A 19162-nucleotide genomic window follows, 5' to 3' on the forward strand; every position below is an offset into this window, starting at 1 on the left:
TTACCATTGCAAGAACAACAAAAAAATAAGATGCCTAGGGATAAACTTAACCAAGGACATAAAAGACCTATATACTTGGGCCCTGGCCGGTTTGGCTCAGCGGTTGGAGTGTTGGCCTGCGGTCCAGAGAGACCCGGGTTCGGTTCTTGCTGAGGGCACTGCCTCGGTTGCAGTTTGTCCCCGGGCCTGGTTGGGTCGTGTGGACGGCAGCCACTCGATGTGTCCCTTTCACGTCAATGCTTTTTTCTCTCTCTCTCTTCCTCTCTCTCCCTCCCACTCTATCTGAACAAAAAATGGAAAATTGTCCTTGGGTGAGGATTAAAAAAAATTAAATTAAAAAAAAGACCTATACTTGGAAAACTATAGGACATTGGAAAAAGAAATAGAGGAAGATATAAATAAGTAGAAGCATATATTGTGTTCACGCTTTGGAAGAATTAACATCATTAAAATGTTCATACTACCAAAGCAGTCTATAGATTCAGTGCAATCCCTGTTAAAATACCATGAGCATATTTCACAGATCTAGAACAGATATTCCAAAAATTTATATGGAACCAAAAAGGACCCAGAATAGCCACAGCAATCTTGAGAAAGAAGAACAAAGTTGGAGGGATCACAATACCAGATAACAGGTATACTACAAAGTCATTGTAACCAAAATAGCCTGAGACTAGCATTAGAACAGGCATATAAATCAGTGAAACAAAACAAGAGACCCCAGAAATCGACCCATGCCATTATGGTCAATTAATGTTTGACAAAGTAGGCAAGAACATACACTGGAATAAAGATACTCTCTTCAATAAATAGCGTGGGGAAAATTGGACAGGTACATGAAAAAAAAGTGAAACTAGACTATCAGCTTACACCATACACAAGAATACACTCAAAATGGAAAAAAAGACTTAAATGTAAGTCATAAAACCATAAAATCCCAGAAGAAAACATAGTAAAACCTCAGACATCTTATGTAGCAGAATTTTTGCTAATACATCTCCTAGGGCAAGAGAAACAAAGGAAAAATAAGCAAACAGGACTACAGCAAACAGAAAGCTTCTGCACAGCAAAAGAAACCATCCTCAGAATGCAAAGGGAACCTACTGCATGGGAGAAATATTTGCCAATGAAACATCTGATAAGGGGTTAATTTCCAACATACATGAAGAACTCACACAATTCAACAAAAGGCAGATAGACAGTCCCATTAAAAATGGGCAAGAGACCTGAATAGACTGTTCTCCAAAGAGGACATACAGATGGCTAACAGACATGAAAAAAATGTTCAATGTCACTAATCATCAGAGATGCAAATTATAACTACAGCTCGGCTGGTGTGGCTCAGTGGTTGAGCATCAACCGATGCACCAAGAGGTTGCCTATTTGATTCCCAGTCAGGGCACATGCCCAGGTTGTGGGCCTGATCCCCGGGGTGGGGCATGCAGGAGGCACAATTGATGTTCTCTCTCATCAGTGTTTCTATTTCTCCCTCTCCCTTCCTCTTTAAAAATCAACAAAGAAAAAAAAAATTTTTTTAAGACAAAACTAGAAGGAGGTATTACCTCATACCTGCCAGAATGGCTGCCATCAACGAATCAGCAAACAACAAGTACTGGCCAGGATATGGGGAAAAGGGGACTCTAGTACACTGCTGGTGGGAATGCAGACTGGTGCAGCCACTATGGAAAACAATATGGTGTTTTCTCAAAAAATTAAAAATGGAACTGTTTGACCCAGCAATCCCACTTCTGGGAATATATCCTAAGAATCCCAAAACACCAGTCAGAAAGAATATATGTACCCGTATGTTCATAGCAGTGCTATTTACAATAGCTAAGATCTGGAAACAGCCTAAGTGTCTATCAATAGATGAGTGGATAAAAAAGCTGTGGTTTATTTACACAATGAATAATATGCAGCTGTAAAATAGAAGGGTCTCTTACCCTTTGAGACAGCATGGAGGGACCTGGAGATTATTATTCTAAGTGAAATAAGCCTGTCAGAGAAAGACAAATATCACATGATCTCACTTGTATGTGGAATCTAATGAATAGAACAAACTGATGAACAAAGTAGACCCAGAGACATGGAAACATGGAACAGACTGACATGTCTCAGAGGGAAGAGGGGGAAGAGATGAACCAAAGAACTTATATACTTATATGCATAACCAATGGACACATATAATAGTGTGAAGGCCTGGGGTGGGGTGGGAGCCAGGTATAGGTAGGCAAAGAGGGAGAAAGGGGGGACATCTGCAATACTCTCAACAATAAAAATAAATTTAAAAAATAATAAAAAGAAACACAAAGAGAAGATAGCATATGATAGGGCTTAATATACTATAAGAGATATTAAAAGTGCTTCATACCCCTAGTTTTAATCAGCATTACCTGGGAAACTTTTAAAAAATACAGATGCCTGGGTCCTACTCTGAAATTTTCTGTTTTAGTTGATTTGAGGCAGAGACCAGTGTGTGTGTGTGTGTGTGTGTGTGTGTGTGTGTGTGTGTTTCCCCCTCCATCATCTCCATTCTGTAGATAGCCAGGAATGAAAACTGGTGGATTATATATTTTCTGTTTAGTTCTAGAAAAGGTATAAGATAGAAAAGTACAATGAAAAATGTCCTGATAATTGGAAGTGTCTCCTCATAGAAATATTCAAGTGTACATAAATGTTAACTCTGTGAAGGCTGCTGTGATGATGACTGCTCTGGATAACGTGTAGGACTTAGTCACCCCTTAAGTTGTTTTGTAAAAAGGAGGAGTACTTCTGTGCCTCTGTAGACTTGGCGTGGAGTGCGCTAGGATCAGTTTGGGGTGCAGGGAGTTGGAGATATTTCTGGAACATCTAGGTGGAGATGTTAGTTGACTATATGGCTTTGGAACTCAAAAGAGAGACATGACTAGGAGAACATCTGTGAAAAAGCCATAGTGGAAATGACCATCTCCATACTGTTTTTCATTTATTTGACCCATATCTTATAAACTTGCCATGCAGTAATAGTGATGAGGAAGACATGGTCTGTGTCCATGGAGCTTATAGAAAAGGAAACTGAAAACTGAAGAGTCTGTACAAGATTACCTGACAGCTTCTTAAACTGTCATCTCTGTCAGCCAAATTGTGTTGTCTAGAGCCCAGCGTTGCAACTAGACTGTAAAGTCCTCAGAAAAGTTCTTTGTAATACATCTAAAATGAATGACCACATACGCAGACATGGAGGTTGATGAAGAATAGCACTTCTTGTGGTGACTTCTCAGCCTAGGAAATAAAATCTTCGAGAAAGCTTTCAAGATCTTTTTTTTTTTTTATATTTGGCTTTTTCTCTTTTGCTGTTCTTTCCCTTTATTTCTTAAAATTTCCTGCTTTTTGTAACATCGTTATTATCAGTTCTTGAATAGAGATGTTGCTTGATAAACAATTATTTCTTAGTATCTGGTTTTCACATTTCGTCATGTATTCTCAAGGACGTATTGGAAATGTGATATAAATGTAACTTTAACCACCGCAGATATCGAGAGGCGATTCAGAAGTGGGATGAAGCACTGCAGTTAACCCCAAATGATGCCACCCTGTATGAGATGAAATCACAGGTAAGGACTGTGAAGTTCGCTTTCATCATGAAACTGTATTTGCGTGGTGAGCATGAAGAACCAAAATAGCATTTCCTCCCCTTTTCTTTTTAAAATACAATTTATTTGGGAACAATTTACAACTTTCCTTATGTATCAAATTAGAAATTTGTTTATCTTCACAATGAAGTTAACTATGATTTCAGTGTAACTGTGGTACAATATGAGCAGGTGGACATCTTTTCAGAAGTCACAGGTGCTCTCCTAAATACATGAATGTGTTTGCTTCCCTTGGAAACTAATTGCAGTGGGCTTAGCAATCACTTAGTCTCTTCTGATGAACTGGATTCTAGATGATGATATCTCCCTGCAAATGGCCTCGTCCTTAGCAAAAGGTCAGAATAGACTCAATTTATTAATAGTTTAAAAATAACATTTGTACTTAAAAATACATTTCTGATATTTTGTGGGAAAGTTTATAAAGAAAACCTCTGGGCACTTGGATTAAGTTACCGGAGACTTCAAATCTCAGAGCACTGGACGTGTTTTTGGCAGGAATCGCTGCAGTGCCGCCTTCGTCTACTCACCGAGCCTGCCTTTCCTGGTGATGGTCTCAGACACAGGACACTTTCTGTATCAGCCGTGACTTAGTTTATCCAGGAAAAGGCCAAAGTAGATCTCCTGAATAGAAGTGGTACGAGGACCTTCATGTGGATAAGTCGTTTACAATCTTGAATATGTACCTGTTAAAGGCAGGATTTCTGGTGAACTATATGCTGTCAGTTGTTTAATTTGGAACTTGATAATGATGTTTGTTTCATACATTTTGTGAAATGCATATGGTCCCAAAGATTTTAGACACTATCCAACCCTTTTCCATAGACTGAAAATGGCAGGTTTTGGAACTCACTGATTTTTCTGGTGTGTGGTATGAAGAACCCAGTTGCATGATTTTTATCGCAGGAAGGTGTTCACTAGGGACTGGATGGGTGGTTGAACAAATTTAACTTTACCTAGTTTATCAGCAAGACCTGGAGTGCCCTAACATCCACATTGTGAATAGAATAAATAGAAGTGGCCTGAGAGCTCAAAGAGCTCGGAGCTGCCGTGGCAGGAGTGTGGCTGCATGGTATTGACCAGATGGACGTAGGCTTCAGTAACTGGAAAGGGAATAGTTTACATTTTTATAGTAGGAGGAAGAATCTAACTCCTGACCCTGAATGACACTGGAGAGGGTCAAAACCACTGAAATGTTCAGTTTACCAGACTAAAAGATATTTTTAAAAATAAAAAGGGGGTGGAACTTCCGGTCAAGATGGCGGCATAGGTAACATGGCATCGCTTCCTCCCACAACCACATCAGAATTACAACTAAACTACAGAACCATCCGTCAGAACCGCCTGACATCAAGCTGAATGGAAGTCCTACAACTACAAGATTAAAGCAGCAGCCACATGGAGCCTGGTAGGAGGAGTGGATGTGTGGGACGCTGCTCCCACACCCATGTGTGGTGGATCAAAATCAGAAGGACACCTCGGCTGGGAAGGTCCTCCCTGAGGAGTGAGGGGTCCCCATCCCACACCAGGCACCGAACCCAGGGTTCTAGTGCCAGGAAGAGAAGTGCCCATTATTTTTGGCTGTAAAACCAGCAGGGACTGAGCCTGAGGGAGGCTGAGGCTTCTGGAGTCCCAGGGAGCACCTCTTAAAGGGCCTGTACATAGACTTACTCAGACTCGTTCCTTCTGGGCTCCAGTGTTGGGGAGGCAGCTTGAAAGGCACCAGAGACGCACAGGGAGAACTGAATTGTTTGGCATTTGGGTGAGAACTGGAGAGGTGGCTTTCTCCTGGACAGACCTGCTGTGGGAGGCCCTTGTTCCTTTGGTGAGCCCTTCCCTGGGGCAGCAGACTGATGCCATATCTGGGACTCCAGCAACCTGGCTTATAATGTTTGCCCCGCCCTGGTGATTCCCTGAAGCCCTGCCCCACCCAACTTTTGGGCCCACCCAAGCTGTTTCCAAAGGTTTTACCATAGGATTGGTCTGTTTTGGATCCTGCTTCAGATTTTCCTAAAATCTCTCAAACATCTGGCCACAGCGAGCCCCATATCTCTCTCGTTAAGTGGCCCCAGGCCTGGCACTAGAAGCAACCAGCCTTGGTTCACAACTTGACTTTTCCTAGACACCTCCAAGCCCAGCACAAGAAGCAGCCATCTGCAGATCACTCTGTAGTTTATGCCAGGTAGTCCTGGATAGAACACGGGCAGTGGCTGACCTTGCCCCAGAGTCAGGACACCCAGTGGACAGCTTCAGACTACATCGAAGCACCACCACCCATCCACTTCCACAAGTGACACACTCAATGAGTGAACTCAGTGGGTACCAGAGCCCTGCTGAAGTAAGTCTTGGTCTATGTGGTGGGCCCCTGCACAGTTGATCCTCCGAGGTAGTCAGAGGCCAGTGGTCAGAGGGCTTAGCCAGTCCTTGCAGCTGATCAGCTGAGTAAATCCCTCCCATTGATTTGCCAATCAAGACTCAATTACAAGAGAAGGGTGAACAGTCCACACTAGGGGTGCACCTTGAGGGCCCAGCTGGGGTGACCAGGGAGGCTGTGCCACTGGACCCTACAGGACACCTACAACAATAGGCCACCCTATGAAGCCTAGGAGACAGCAACTCTACCTAATACATAGAAACAAACACAGGGAGGCAGCCAAAATGAGGAGACAAAAAAACATGTCCCAAATGAAAGAACAGAACAAAATTCCAGGAAAAGAACTAAATAAAATGAAGATAAGCAATCATTCAGATGCAGAGTTCAAAACACTGGTTATAAGGATGCTCAAGGAACTTAGTGAACCTTCAAGGAACTTGGTGAGAACTTCAAGGAACTTAAGGAGACCCCAAGGAACTTAGTGAGAACATCAACAACAGAAAAAAGGACCAGTCAGAAATGAAGGATGCACTAACTGAAATAAAGAATAATTTACAGGGAGTCAATAGTAGAGTAGGTGAAGCCAAGAAGCAGACCATAGATTTGGAATATAAGGAAGCAAAAAACACCCAATCAGAGCAGCAAAAAGAAAAAAGAATCCAGCCCGGCTGGTGTGGCTCAGCCCATGCACCAAGAGGTCAGCAGTTTGATTCTCGGTCAGGGCACATGCCCAGGTTGGGGGCCAAATCCTCAGTGGGAGACATTGAGGAGTCTGCCAATTGATGTTCTTTCTCATCGATGTTTCTATCTCTCTCTCTCTTCCTTCCTCTCTCTGAAGTCAATAAAGAAAAAGAAAATTTTTTTTTAAAGAAAAAGAATCCAAAAAAATAAGGACAGTGTAAGGAGCTTCTGGGACAACTTTAGGTGTGCCCACATTCGCATCATGGGAGTGCTAGAAGGAAAAGAGAGAGAGCAAGCAATTGATAACCTATTTGAAAAAATAATGACAGAAAACTTTCCTAACTTGGTGAAAGAAACAGACATACAAGTCTAGGAAGCACAGAGAGTCCCAAACAAGATGAACCCAAAGAGGTCCACACCAAGACACATCATCATCAAAATGCCAAAGGTTAAAGACAAAGAGAGAATTTTAAAGGCAGCAAGAGAAATGCAGTTAGTTACCTACAAGGAGCTCCCATAAGACTGTCAGCCAATTTCTCAAAAGAAACTTTGCAGGCCAGAAAGGAATGGCAAGAGATATTCAAAGTGATGAAAAGCAACAACCTACAACCAAGGATACTCTATCCTGCAAAGCTATCTTTGGAATTGTTGGCCATATAAAGAGTTTCCTATACAAGAAACAGCTAAAGGAGTTCATCACCACCAAACAAGTATTATATGAAATGTCGATGAGTCTTCTTGAAGGATAAGAACAAAAATATGAACAATAAAATGGCAACAAGTACATATCTATCATCAATTGAATCTACAAACAAAAAGAGCAAGCAGAACAGAAACAGACTCATAAATACAGAGAACTTTTTGTTGCTTGCCAAATGAGAGGGGGCTGGGAGGATGGGTGAAAAGAAGGAATTAAGAAATACAAATTGGTGTTTAGATTGATGAACCTAAAGGGAAGGGGGGAGGGAGAGTGGGATGAGATAAACCAAAGAACTTCTATACATATATGCAAAACCAGTGGACACAAGCAATAGTGTGGGGAAGGCAGGAGGAGGGCGAGATTGGGGAGGAGGGGTCAGTGGGGGGAACATAGAGGGGACATCTGAAATACATTCAGCAATAAAGATAAGTTTAAATAAATAAAAATGAAAAGGGTTATTTATGTGTGGTTATCTATTAGTAGTTTGCTAGTTTATGAATATTACTACTGACAGGTTTTGTTTCTTTTTTTGACTGTAGGTCCTAATGTCGCTTCATGAAATGTTTCCTGCAGTTCATGCAGCAGAAATGGCCGTCCAGAGAAATCCACATTCATGGGAGTCTTGGCAAACTTTGGGGCGTGCTCAGCTTGGATTAGGAGAGATAGTCTTGGTAAGGAGGTCATATGATTATAATGCTAAAATTTTATTTTGACGTGTTTTGATCAGTTGAACCCCAAAATTAGTCATTTATAAAATCTGTACAAAATTAAGTAGCAAATTACTTCTTAAAGGTATTAAACCACAAATACAGATCAAAGTTGTTATAGTTATTTCTATCATAAACACCAATTATATCAGGGTCAGAGTATTTTTCAGGTATTTGGAATCAAGGAAATTAATAAAACATTTTACATAAAATATTGGCATTTGGTAAACCGTATTTAGATATAAAATAAATAATTTTGGGGTTAGTTCTTTTTATCTTTAAAGTTACCACATTATAAAGTGGTATGAGAATCACCATAGAGATAAACCACTAAAAGATTATGTTGGAGAAGGAAGAAAGTAGAATATGGAAGCATAATGGTGATAAATATTTGGACTGAAAAGTTGCTAGGCTTAGGGGGAAAATGGGGAATGATAGAAGCTTATAAAAATGAAATACGTATTGTGTGAAGTTTACTATAAACTAGTACTTAATGCATCTGTCAACTTGTTTGGACTGTGCCTTGTAGGTCAGAAAGGCCACATGGGTGAGAGTTAGGTGTGAGAATCATCCTGTTTTGTTTTGGGGGGGCTTATATATTCCTGACAGCTAATTGCCTAAAAAGTGTTTGCACATCTAATATAGTAGTGCCAAATTTCTTTTTTGTCATTAAATTAATATTTTCCTTGTTTTCATGAAACAAACAACAAAAAAACAAGTTTCTTTAAAGGCTAAAATTAGTAAACCCTGAATTTAACTTTGCTGGTAGTGGCTTAGTAAGTTGTAGAAACTTAGGTTTTTCTGGTACTCTTGTAAATATGTTATTTCTAATTACAAAAAAAAAAAAAAGGTCTTTGTCAAATACTCAGAAATTATACATAGGAAATTTTTAATTGAAAAGAATTGATTGGAGTAAAGTAACTTAAAAAGGTTAATCTGAAATGAAATCACAGTAACAGATACCTGTTTAACCAAAGGCCGTTTTCTTTCCTTGCCATTTAACACAGGCATCTTGCTCTCCTACAGACTGAAATCAGACCTGAGTTGGAAAAAAGTTCAAGGAATTTGGTTTTCTAATAGGTTAACAGGAAAACAAACAAAAGTGAATATAGTACTTTTCCCCATCTCTCCTTTATTAAAGATTTACAAGTCGTTATGCTTTTGTGTATGACTGCCTCTGGTAATGGGGAAAAAAATCTGTAGGACAGAATGTTTAACAAAAAATTGTCCTATAAAGAAAATAGACAATAAGTGAGATAAAAGATACTTTGACTCAACCAATAAAAGCAAACTTATTAAAATTTTAAGTTTTTTTTTTTAATCTTTACCTGAGAATATGTTTATTGATTTCAGAGAGAGAGGAAGGGAGAGAGAGAAGGAGAGAGAGAGAGAAACATCGACTGGTTGCCTCACATACATGCCCCGACCAAGATCGAACCTACAACCTAGATATGTGCCCTGACTGGGAAATGAACCCTCAGCCTTTTAGTGTAAAACTTCTAAGTTTTTAAATAAGAGGTACTATTTGTTCAGCTGTTATTTTTTTTCTATTGATATGGTTCTGTTCATTATATTTGGAAATTCTTGGAGGAATTAAGAGTGTTATTTTGTTTTTATTTAATGTTTTTTAGGGCTCTATTTGGAAAAAAATACAAAGTTGTAATTTTTATGTAAACTGTTCTTTTGAAAGACTGGAATGGCGAGAGAGAAAATCAATTATTGTATATATAAAATAAAAACTACTTTTATTTGTTAAAAAAGACTGTAATGGTTAAACATTACTCAATGTCATAATGAAGTGATGCTATGGAAAATATATTGAAAACAAGCTAAAATGTTTGACATAAAATAATTTTTACTACAGGGGTGGGCAAAATTAGGTGGGCAAAAGTTGTTCGAATGGAAAATAATACAGTAATTAATAAATAATAATACAAGAATAAACTCTGTGTTTTGTATAGTCCAAATGTAAACCTACTTTGCCTACCCCATGTATAAAAACATAAGAAAATACATAAATAGAACTGGCAATAAATTAAGTCAATAGTTGGGGATATCTCTATGAGTAATTATTTCAATTTTTATGCAGAATTGGGTGTATATGTTGGAAAATGATTATAGGCTTTGTTTGGTCTTCATTTTCTAATGTTTTGAGGTGTAAAGGTAGGTTTTTTTCCTTTTACTTGAGACCTTTCTTTTTTAATATAGGCATTTAGTGCTATAAACTTCCCTCTTAGTTCTACTTTAGCTGCATCCCATAGTTTTAGTGTAGTTTCATTTTCATCTGTGTCAAGATATTTTCTAATTTCTTTTGATTTCTTTTTGAACTTACTGATTCTTTAAGAGTACATTAATTTCTACATAATTGTGAATTTTCCAATTATCATTCATTTGTAGTTTTATTCCATTTTAGTCAGAAAAGATGGTTGTATGTCTTTTTAAATTTATTACGACTTGTTTTGTGGTGTAACACATAATCTCTCCTGGAAAATGTTCCATTTGTACCTGAGAAGAATGTCTATTCTGCTGCCATTGGGTGAAATGTTCTATGTAGGGCTGTTTGGTCTCTTGCTCTGTAGTGTTGTTCACGTCTTCTACTTCCTTATTGATGTTCTTTCCTTCAGTTATGTCAATGTTTACTTTATATACTTAGGTGTTCTGATGTTGGGTACATATGTATTTATTAGTGTTATATAATCCAGGGGAATTGACTCTTTTGTCTTTATGCAATGTCTGTCTTTGTCACCTGTGACACTCACTACGTGTTAGCATTATTGTGATCTGAACTCTTGGCTTCAACATTGTGCATTCCTGGTACCTTCCTGACCATGGGGTAGCCCAGGAAATCCCTAGATTTATGTCTTTGCTGATCGGCAGAAACTGAGTAGTGTATTTGCCTTGTATATCAGTGCCTCTATTTTGATGGACTTTTAATCCTCATCAGCAGTTGTCAGCTGCTTTCATGCTTTTGTACCCTGTGTTTTTTTTCCTTCATCATAATCATTATCAGTGGTTAGGGTACAGCCCTAACGTCCATCCTTACATTCTTTCATGGTAAAAGGAAGATATATATGTATATTTACATAATGTGTGTGTGTGTGTGTGTATATGTATATATATAGAGAGAGATAGACAGACAGATATAGATATTGTGGATTATGTTAAATATATTATTCATTTTTTAAAACAAAGCAAACGAAAAACCTGACCTTTTCTTTTCCTAGGCCATTCGAAGTTTTCAAGTGGCCCTTCACATCTATCCGATGAACCCTGAGATATGGAAAGAAGACCTCTCTTGGGCGAGAAAGCTCCAGCAGCAGCAGAAGGTGGCCCAGAGGGTGAGAAAGAGCGAAGCACCGGCCGAAGTCACACACGCCTCCCCAAAGTCCATTCCCGACTATGACTTTGAAAGTGATGAGATCGTTGCTGTTTGTGCAGCTATTGCTGAAAAACAAAAGCCAGTTTCAGCAAATAAAACAATGGTTATTGTGTCAGCTTCTGGGACTGTAGAGACTGTAACGGAGAAGGAAGATGGTGCGGCACCCCCAGATGGCTCTGTTTTTATCAAAGCCCGATGAAGCTTAGCAGGAGCTATTTGAATCTACCCTTTTGCTTTAAGGTTTAGGCATACGGGCATTTGCTCTGGAGAAAACTCCTGTTTGTAAAATAAGTTTTTCAGATGAGACATATAAAAACTAAAGGGTAGAATTGTTATGCAGTGTTTGGACTATGCTTTGATAAGTTAATGATATAACTTCTTAAGATTAGTATTCTGACTACAGTGGTTTTTGGCTAATAAACTTAATCCAAATATATGAGTGAATACCTTTAAAGACAAACTTGCAAGTGAATGCTCAAATAGTGACTAACTTGATGGCCAGTGTTATTGAAATGTTGACTTGTTGGCTTTTTGATGATAAAGCAAGTAGGTGATTTTTCTCCCTCCTAAAAATACACTGCTGTTGCTATTCACTCTCTTTAGAGTAACTTGATCACAAAGCTTGAGTATTTTTTATGTTCATTTTGACTCAAAGTTGTTACTTGGTTATATGTAGAGTCTTTGAAAGTTTGGCTGGAAATGCATGCAAATGTATACATTCTGGATGTTTTCTATAGATACTCTTAATTCTGACCTATGCTTGTTTTGACTGTAAAATTATTATAACCATGGTAGTTACCACCTTCAGTATTTGTTGGACCTGGGAAGTGTACTGATAAATAGTAAGAATGATGGTTTTATTTTTTTAATTGTTAAAGTAGATAGTCCTTACCACAAGCGAGTCATTTTTAAGACGTGCATTTTTTAAATGAATGGCTCTTATAGTTACATCATAAATTGTATCGCAATGTTGTGCCAGTCAAAAGCAATATTTTCTTTATTTTTACAAGCTTAAAAACCTTGCCCTGGCTGGTGTGGCTCAGTTGGCTGAGCGATGTCCAATGCACGTGAGAAGTGTCCAGTTCCATTCCCAATCAGGGCACACGCCCAGGTGCCGGCTCAGTCCCCAGTAGGGGGCGTGCAGGAGGCAGCCAGTTGATGTTTCTCTCTCTCTCTAAAATTAATAAACACATATTTAAGAAAAATAAATAAATAAAAGCTTAAAATCTTAAAAGTAACATCTTTTGCTTATACCTTTTCAGCTGATGGTTGAGAATTCCTTTTCTAGATGACTTGTTTGGAACAGCTCAATAAAATGAGAAATAATCACAATTTTAAATAACTAAATTATATCTTTGTAAAAATAAACCATGTAGGTATGTTATTAGAGTTCCAATGAGGGAATAACTTAGGCACAGCATACAAGGAAACTGAAATGTGGTTCATAGTACGATCTCATAAAGAGAAGGATATACTGAAGAAATAGTTAATTGAAACACCATGGTTCCATCCACAAGGCAATATTGTCATTACTAATGTGGATTATTGTTTTTCTAGTGCTCACAATGGAGTGCAGTTTATATAGAACTGCTGGGTGAACTTCTGACACTCAGGATCCTCTTATTGGTGTGAAATTAGTTTTATCCTTTTTGGAGATGAAAGTAAGTTATTTTATATGAAGAAATCTTACCCTGCTGGAGCATGTAAGTAATGGTTTCTGTTCTTCTGAGATGATTTTAAAATTTTTTTCTTCTAGTGGAATGTTTACCTCTCTTCAGAATCAGAGGCCTCGGCACCTGCCTTGCAAAGTATTTCATTTGCTCCCAAAGTTGTCCTACAAAATTAGCTCTGGTTGAAGAGGTTAATTTTAGAGTGATTCCCCCCCAAAAAACAAATATTAATTATATTTTATTTTGTTGAATAAGAAATATTCTCAAAGGGTGGATAGTTGGGTGTCTAGAGAAGTTATGTTGTTTTGAGTTAATAGATATTTGTTTATTGTGTAATTTGTGAATTAGTTTTTTTCTGTATTTTAAAGATTTGCCTATTAATTTGTGCTGTTAGCTTTGGAAAAATTAGATTAATTTATTTCTTTCTTATGTGAAAATAAAATATATAAAGCACTTTGTATCTCGTATGTGAAATACTCGGTAAATGCTCGCTTTTTCTATGAAGAGCTTGAATTAGTTTGGAGATATTTGCCACTTTCTTCTGATTTTAAGCAAGGAAGAGAACTTCTTTGTAATTGTTTTCTTTATCTGAAAGTGAGAAGTCACTGCTTTTGATATTGAGGACCGATGGGTATCAGTCGGGGGTTGCTCCTGGTGTGAGGTTATGCCTCGGCCCCAGGAGCGGCGAGACCCAGGGCCGCATGTCCCACGAGATGCTGCTAGGAACCGTGTGTGCTTCGAATGGACACCGGGGGGCCACGCTCGTCTCTCCTACTCAGTGTAAGACATAAGACGGCTGAGACTGAGATGGAGGGGAAAGAGAAATACTGAATTAGGAGAAGAAAGGCAGCTCATTTCTCTAGGCCCCAAACGATGCTTATGCATGAAGAGGAAAGTGCAAACTTTATTTTCTAAGGATGTGAATACTGATACTCAGACATTTACTAAACTTACTGTAGTAATGAATTCTTCTGAAACAGAAAGAAAAATAATCGATGTTCAAGGTAGCCATATAAAGATGTTTAATATACATAATACTACACACTAAAATTATATTGAATATGATTTGTATTTTTCTTGGTTGAAAATTGTATGCTCAGACACTCATTTGTCAGAACACTATACATTCTATATGCCTGATCATTTGAGAATCATATATTCTATAGATAATAGGTTCTTAGATTGGAGAGTATTTATCTTAAATCTGCTAACATGTGCCACATAAACATTGAAAAGTCGTGCAAGGTATAGATCACAGAACCCAAGTCTGTTGCAGTTGGGGTGCATGTACGACATTTTATGGCAGTAGTCTAAATATGAAAAGCTTTTAACTTGATGTTATATAGCAAAACTATAATGAAGACTTAAATCAAAAAGTGTCTCAGAAAGCTGGAGTTTCCATGATTATAACTGATCAGTATAGCTTTTTCTGTTTGAAAATGATGCTTTATGTCATGATGTCAAAAGGTTGTTTCATTACCCTTCCCAGCAGTAGGAAAATGGTCAATCATTTCTTTAATTTCAGGCTTTGTGAGTCAGAAACCCTTCTAAATTAACTCTGGACTTTGGTTTCATGACATAATGTATCTCAGTGAGTTGTGAGTTGACACAAGAACCATAGTTTCATAATCATCTTCAAATCAATGGCTATATTAAATGTACTTTTTCTGAGACATTATTAAACTGATGGTGTATTTTGTAACTGATGTCATTTTAGGATTGAGAAGGTAATGCATTCCTTTTTAACAAATGATACGGAAAGTTGTAAATGATTTAGTCATTGCTAAAGTAAATTGAAATATGCCCCTTGAGTCACTTGCAATTCAGTATGTCCACTAGGTAGCGTGCCATGACTTGTGCCTTCATGTGTGTGGTGTGAATTTCAGCTGCTGTGTGTGCCAGGGTGGAAGAAAGGTTGGTTGAAAACGTTGGTCTTCACCTTGTTCTCTGGGCATCCTTTGACCAAAGAACCCTGACCTCGCTCTTCCCTCCCACCCCTCAGGAGGGGGCGTTTAGCATAAATAACTGGACAGAAAAGCTCCTTTCTCTCGTTTTGGATTTATCATGCCTGCAGAGAGCCACCACTGCAGATGCGTAAGCTCGGCAGTGAAGGCTCGCCGCCCCTCTGCGTCTGTGCAGGCCTGCCATGCTTGATGAGCAGCTCTGTCTGAGTCTGGGTTTGATATTAGGTGCATTGTTGGCACAAACCTAAATCACATCTCCTAACCTAAGACTTCTTCAGCAATAAATCTGACATACTGATTCTCCATCTGCCTGACTCCTTTCGTCTCTCAAGTGGCTCAGGCATCAGGATGAGGCAGAAGGTATTGTAGGACTTCCTCTAACCCCAACAAAGATTAGTGCAGATTCTATTTCAAAGTAAGCATGAGACAAAAACCAAATTGGAAATATTTTCTAATTTTAGCTTTTTCTTAAGCCATTTTCAATTCTATTGAAAATGGGCAATGTTAATTACAAGGTAACATGTAAACATTTGTTCAGGATATTTAAAAGGCCTACTGACTTGGAATTGTCACAATATCGACTCTAGTTTTACTTGGGAGGAAAGAATGTGAGACGAACCATGATATCCTCTGTGAACACAGTCAACTTTCTTAAAGTATAATTCACATATAATAAAACGCACCCACTGTTTGAGGAATTTAGACAAATGTGAACACCTATGCAATCACCGTTACTATCACGATGTAGAATATTCCCATCACCCAAAGAGTTCCCTTACATTCATGGGTTGTCATTCCCCTCCACCCCAGCAACTAGCACTGTTCTGCTTCCTGCGACTGTAAGTTACATTGGACTTTTCTAGAGTCTCAAATACAATAAGTACTCTGTGTCTGACATTTTTTGCTCAGTATAATAGTTTTGAAATCCATCCATGTTGAGCTTCATCCATGATACTATGCATATCAGTAATATGTTCCTTTTTATTGCTGAGTATTATTCTGTTGTATGGATATACCACAGTTTGTAGCTTTTCATGTTGATGGACATCTAGGTTGTTGCAGACTATCTTGAGTCTTGATCTATTATGAATAAAGCTGCCATGTGTGGGTATATGGTTGCCCTTCTCTTGGGTCAGTGCCTGGGGGTGGGATTGCTGAATCTTATGGTAAGTACATGAGTAACCTTAGAGGAAACCGGGACACTTTTCCAGTTTGCATTCCTACCAGCAATGTAGTACAAGGTTTCAGTTACTCCACATCTTTGTCAATGCTTGGTATTGCCATTGTTTTGTTTTTTTATCCTCACCTGAGGACACTTTTTTTTTTTTTTTTTGCATTTATCTTGAGATAGAACAGGAGGGAGAGAGGGAGGAAGAGAGAGAGAGAAATGTTGATGTGAGAGAGACATATCGAGTGGTTGCCACCCACACGACCCCAAACAGGGCCAGGGACAAATCACAACTGAGGTATGTGCCCTTAGCAGGAACTGAACCCAGGACTCTCTGGTCTGAGGGCCAATGTTCTAACCACTGAGTAAAACCGGCCAGGGCAGTATTGCCATTGTTTTTTGTTTGTTTGTTTGTTTTTAATTTATTAATTTGTTTTTGTTACAGATGTTTCTCATTTTTCCCCCATTGACACCCTCCTCCCCTTCCCCCCATCCCATCCCCAGCTTTGTTGTTTATGTTCATTGGTCATACATACATGCATGTAAGTTCTGTGGTTTATCTCTTCTCCCCCCAACCCCCCTTCTCTGAGGCTTGTCAGTCTGTACCCCACCTCTATGTCTCTGGGATAATTTTGTTCATCAGTTTGTTTAGTTCATTATATTCCACAAATAAGTGAGATCATGTGATATTTGTCTTTTTCTGTTTGGCTTGTTTTGCTTAGCATAATACTCTCCAGGTCCTTCCATGCCATCTCAAAGGATAAGAGATCTTTCTTTCTTACAGCTGCATAGTACTCCATTGTGTACATGTACCACAGCTTTTTTTTTTTTTTTTTTTTTAATCATCCTCACCTGAGGACATTTTTCCATTCTTTGTTCAGGTAGAGTGGGAGGGAGAGAGAGGAACAGAGAGAGAGAGAAACATCGATGTGAAAGGGACACATCGAGTGGTCGCCACCCGCACAACCAACCAGGGCCGGGGACAAACTGCAACCGAGGTGTGTGTCCTTAGCGGGAACCGAACCTGGGTCTCTCCGGACTGCAGGCCGATGCTCTAACCGCTGAGCCAAACCCGCCAGGGCATGTACCACAGCTTTTTAATCCACTCATCTACTGATGGACACTTGGGTTGTTTCCAGATCTTAGCTATTGTAAATAGTGCTGCTATGAACATGGGGGTGCATATATTCTTTCTGATTGGTTTTCAGGTTTCTTAGGGTATATTCCTAGAATGCCATCGTTTTTTCATTGGAGGTACTTTAGTGGATATGTAGCGCTCTCTCCTTGTGGTTTTAATATGCATTTCTCTGATGATGGAGGGTATCTTTTCATGTGCTTATTTGACATTTGTATCTTTTGGTAAGCGGCTGTTCAGATATTTTGCCAACTTTTTTTGGGTTATCTTTTTATTGAGCTGTAAGAATTCTTTTCTGTATTCTGGATAAAAATCTTTATGAGATGTATATATTGTAAATATTTTGTCCCTATCAGTGGCTTGCCTTTTTGTTTATTTGATACGTTTTGAAGAGCAGAAGTTTTAAATTTTGATGAAGTCCAATTTTTATGCATTTTTTTCTTTTATGGTTTATACTTTCTGTGGGCTGAGAAATCTCTGCTTACTCCAAAATCAGAAGGATTTCTTATTTTCTGCTAGAAGTTGTGCAGTTTTAGCTTTTATAGTTAGGTCTATGACTCATTTCAAGTTAATTTGATGTTTGGTATGAGGTAAAAGTTGAGTTTTTGTTTTATTTTTATATCCAGTTATTCAAGCCCTATTTGTTGAAAAATGGCCCTTTTCTGCTGAATTACCTTGGCATCTTTGTTGAAAATCAATTCACCATGTAGTGAAGGTTTGTCTGAGCTCTATTCTAGTACACTGATCTGGATGTCTACTCTTATGCCAATAACACACTGTTTTGATTATTAGCTTAAAAATTGTAGTCTTGCCCTGGCTGGTTTGGCTCTGCAGTTAGAGCGTCGGCCTGCAGTCCGGAGAGACCCGGGTTCCGTTCCCGCTAAGGGCATGTACCTCGGTTGCAGTTTGTCCCCGGCCCTGGTAGGGTCACGTGGGTGGCAACCACTCAATGTGTCCCTTTCACGTCGATGTTTCTCTCTCTCTCTCTCCTTCCCACTTTATCTGAACAAAATATTAGAAAATGTCCTCAGGTGAGGATAAAAAAAAAATTGTAGTCTTAAAAATCAGCGTGGTTTTTCCAACTTCATCCCCCATCCCCCAATTATTTTGCTCTTGTAGTTTCTTTGTCCTTCCATATATCTTTTAGAATCAGCTTTTCTCTATTTAAATGCAAGTCTTCTGGGATTTTGATCGGAATTGTGTTGAATCTATACATCAGTTTGGGAAGAGTTGCCATCCTATCAACGTCATGAATCCACGATCACGGCACAACTGTCACTGTTGTAGGTCTGCTTTCACAATGCTTTTTCGTTTTCTTTGAGTAGCTCTTCCCATATTTTTAAGTTTATCCCTAAATAGTTCATATTTTTGATGCTATTACAGGGAGTGCTTCCAAAATCTTCTTTTCCAATCTGATACTATTACATAGAAATACGGTAGATTTTTGCATTTGGCCTTGTAGCCTATAAGGGTCAAATGTTCTCCTGTGTCTCTTCTGTCTGGTTCCATTTCTGGTGTAGCTGCAGAGCAGTCATGAGATGCCACTTAGAGCATCTCAGGCTCAGGTTTGGTGGTGGTGGGAGTGCCGGAAGGGAGCAAACGCCATGGCTCATTTTCTTTGGAAACTAGTACCGGTAATTCAGGGAAGATGAGTATTTCTGTGTTAAGGTTTATGCCCAAAGGGATAGCTCTCAGTAAATGCAAATTTGCCTTGATTTTTCCATGGCCCTTTGGTTTTCGATTTTTTTTTTTTAA

General features: G+C 38.8%; 1 protein-coding gene across 4 annotated transcripts in view; it reads left to right on the top strand.

The window, feature by feature from the left end:
- TTC33 (tetratricopeptide repeat domain 33) overlaps nt 1-13021 on the top strand; it is a 47412-nt gene extending 34391 nt beyond the window's left edge. For all 4 annotated transcript variants that reach the window (XM_036279895.1, XM_036279897.1, XM_036279894.1 and 1 more), the window contains exons 3-5: nt 3512-3593; nt 7924-8055; nt 11316-13021. In XM_036279895.1, the coding sequence (XP_036135788.1) occupies nt 3512-3593; nt 7924-8055; nt 11316-11669 (568 nt within the window). In that variant the 3' untranslated portion in view covers nt 11670-13021. The remainder of the gene's footprint in view (nt 1-3511; nt 3594-7923; nt 8056-11315) is intronic.
- The last annotated feature ends 6141 nt before the right edge of the window (nt 13022-19162 follow it).

Source organism: Molossus molossus, unplaced genomic scaffold (genome assembly GCF_014108415.1).
Source record: "Molossus molossus isolate mMolMol1 unplaced genomic scaffold, mMolMol1.p scaffold_m16_p_3, whole genome shotgun sequence".
In the NCBI taxonomy this organism is placed as follows: Eukaryota; Metazoa; Chordata; class Mammalia; order Chiroptera; family Molossidae; genus Molossus; species Molossus molossus.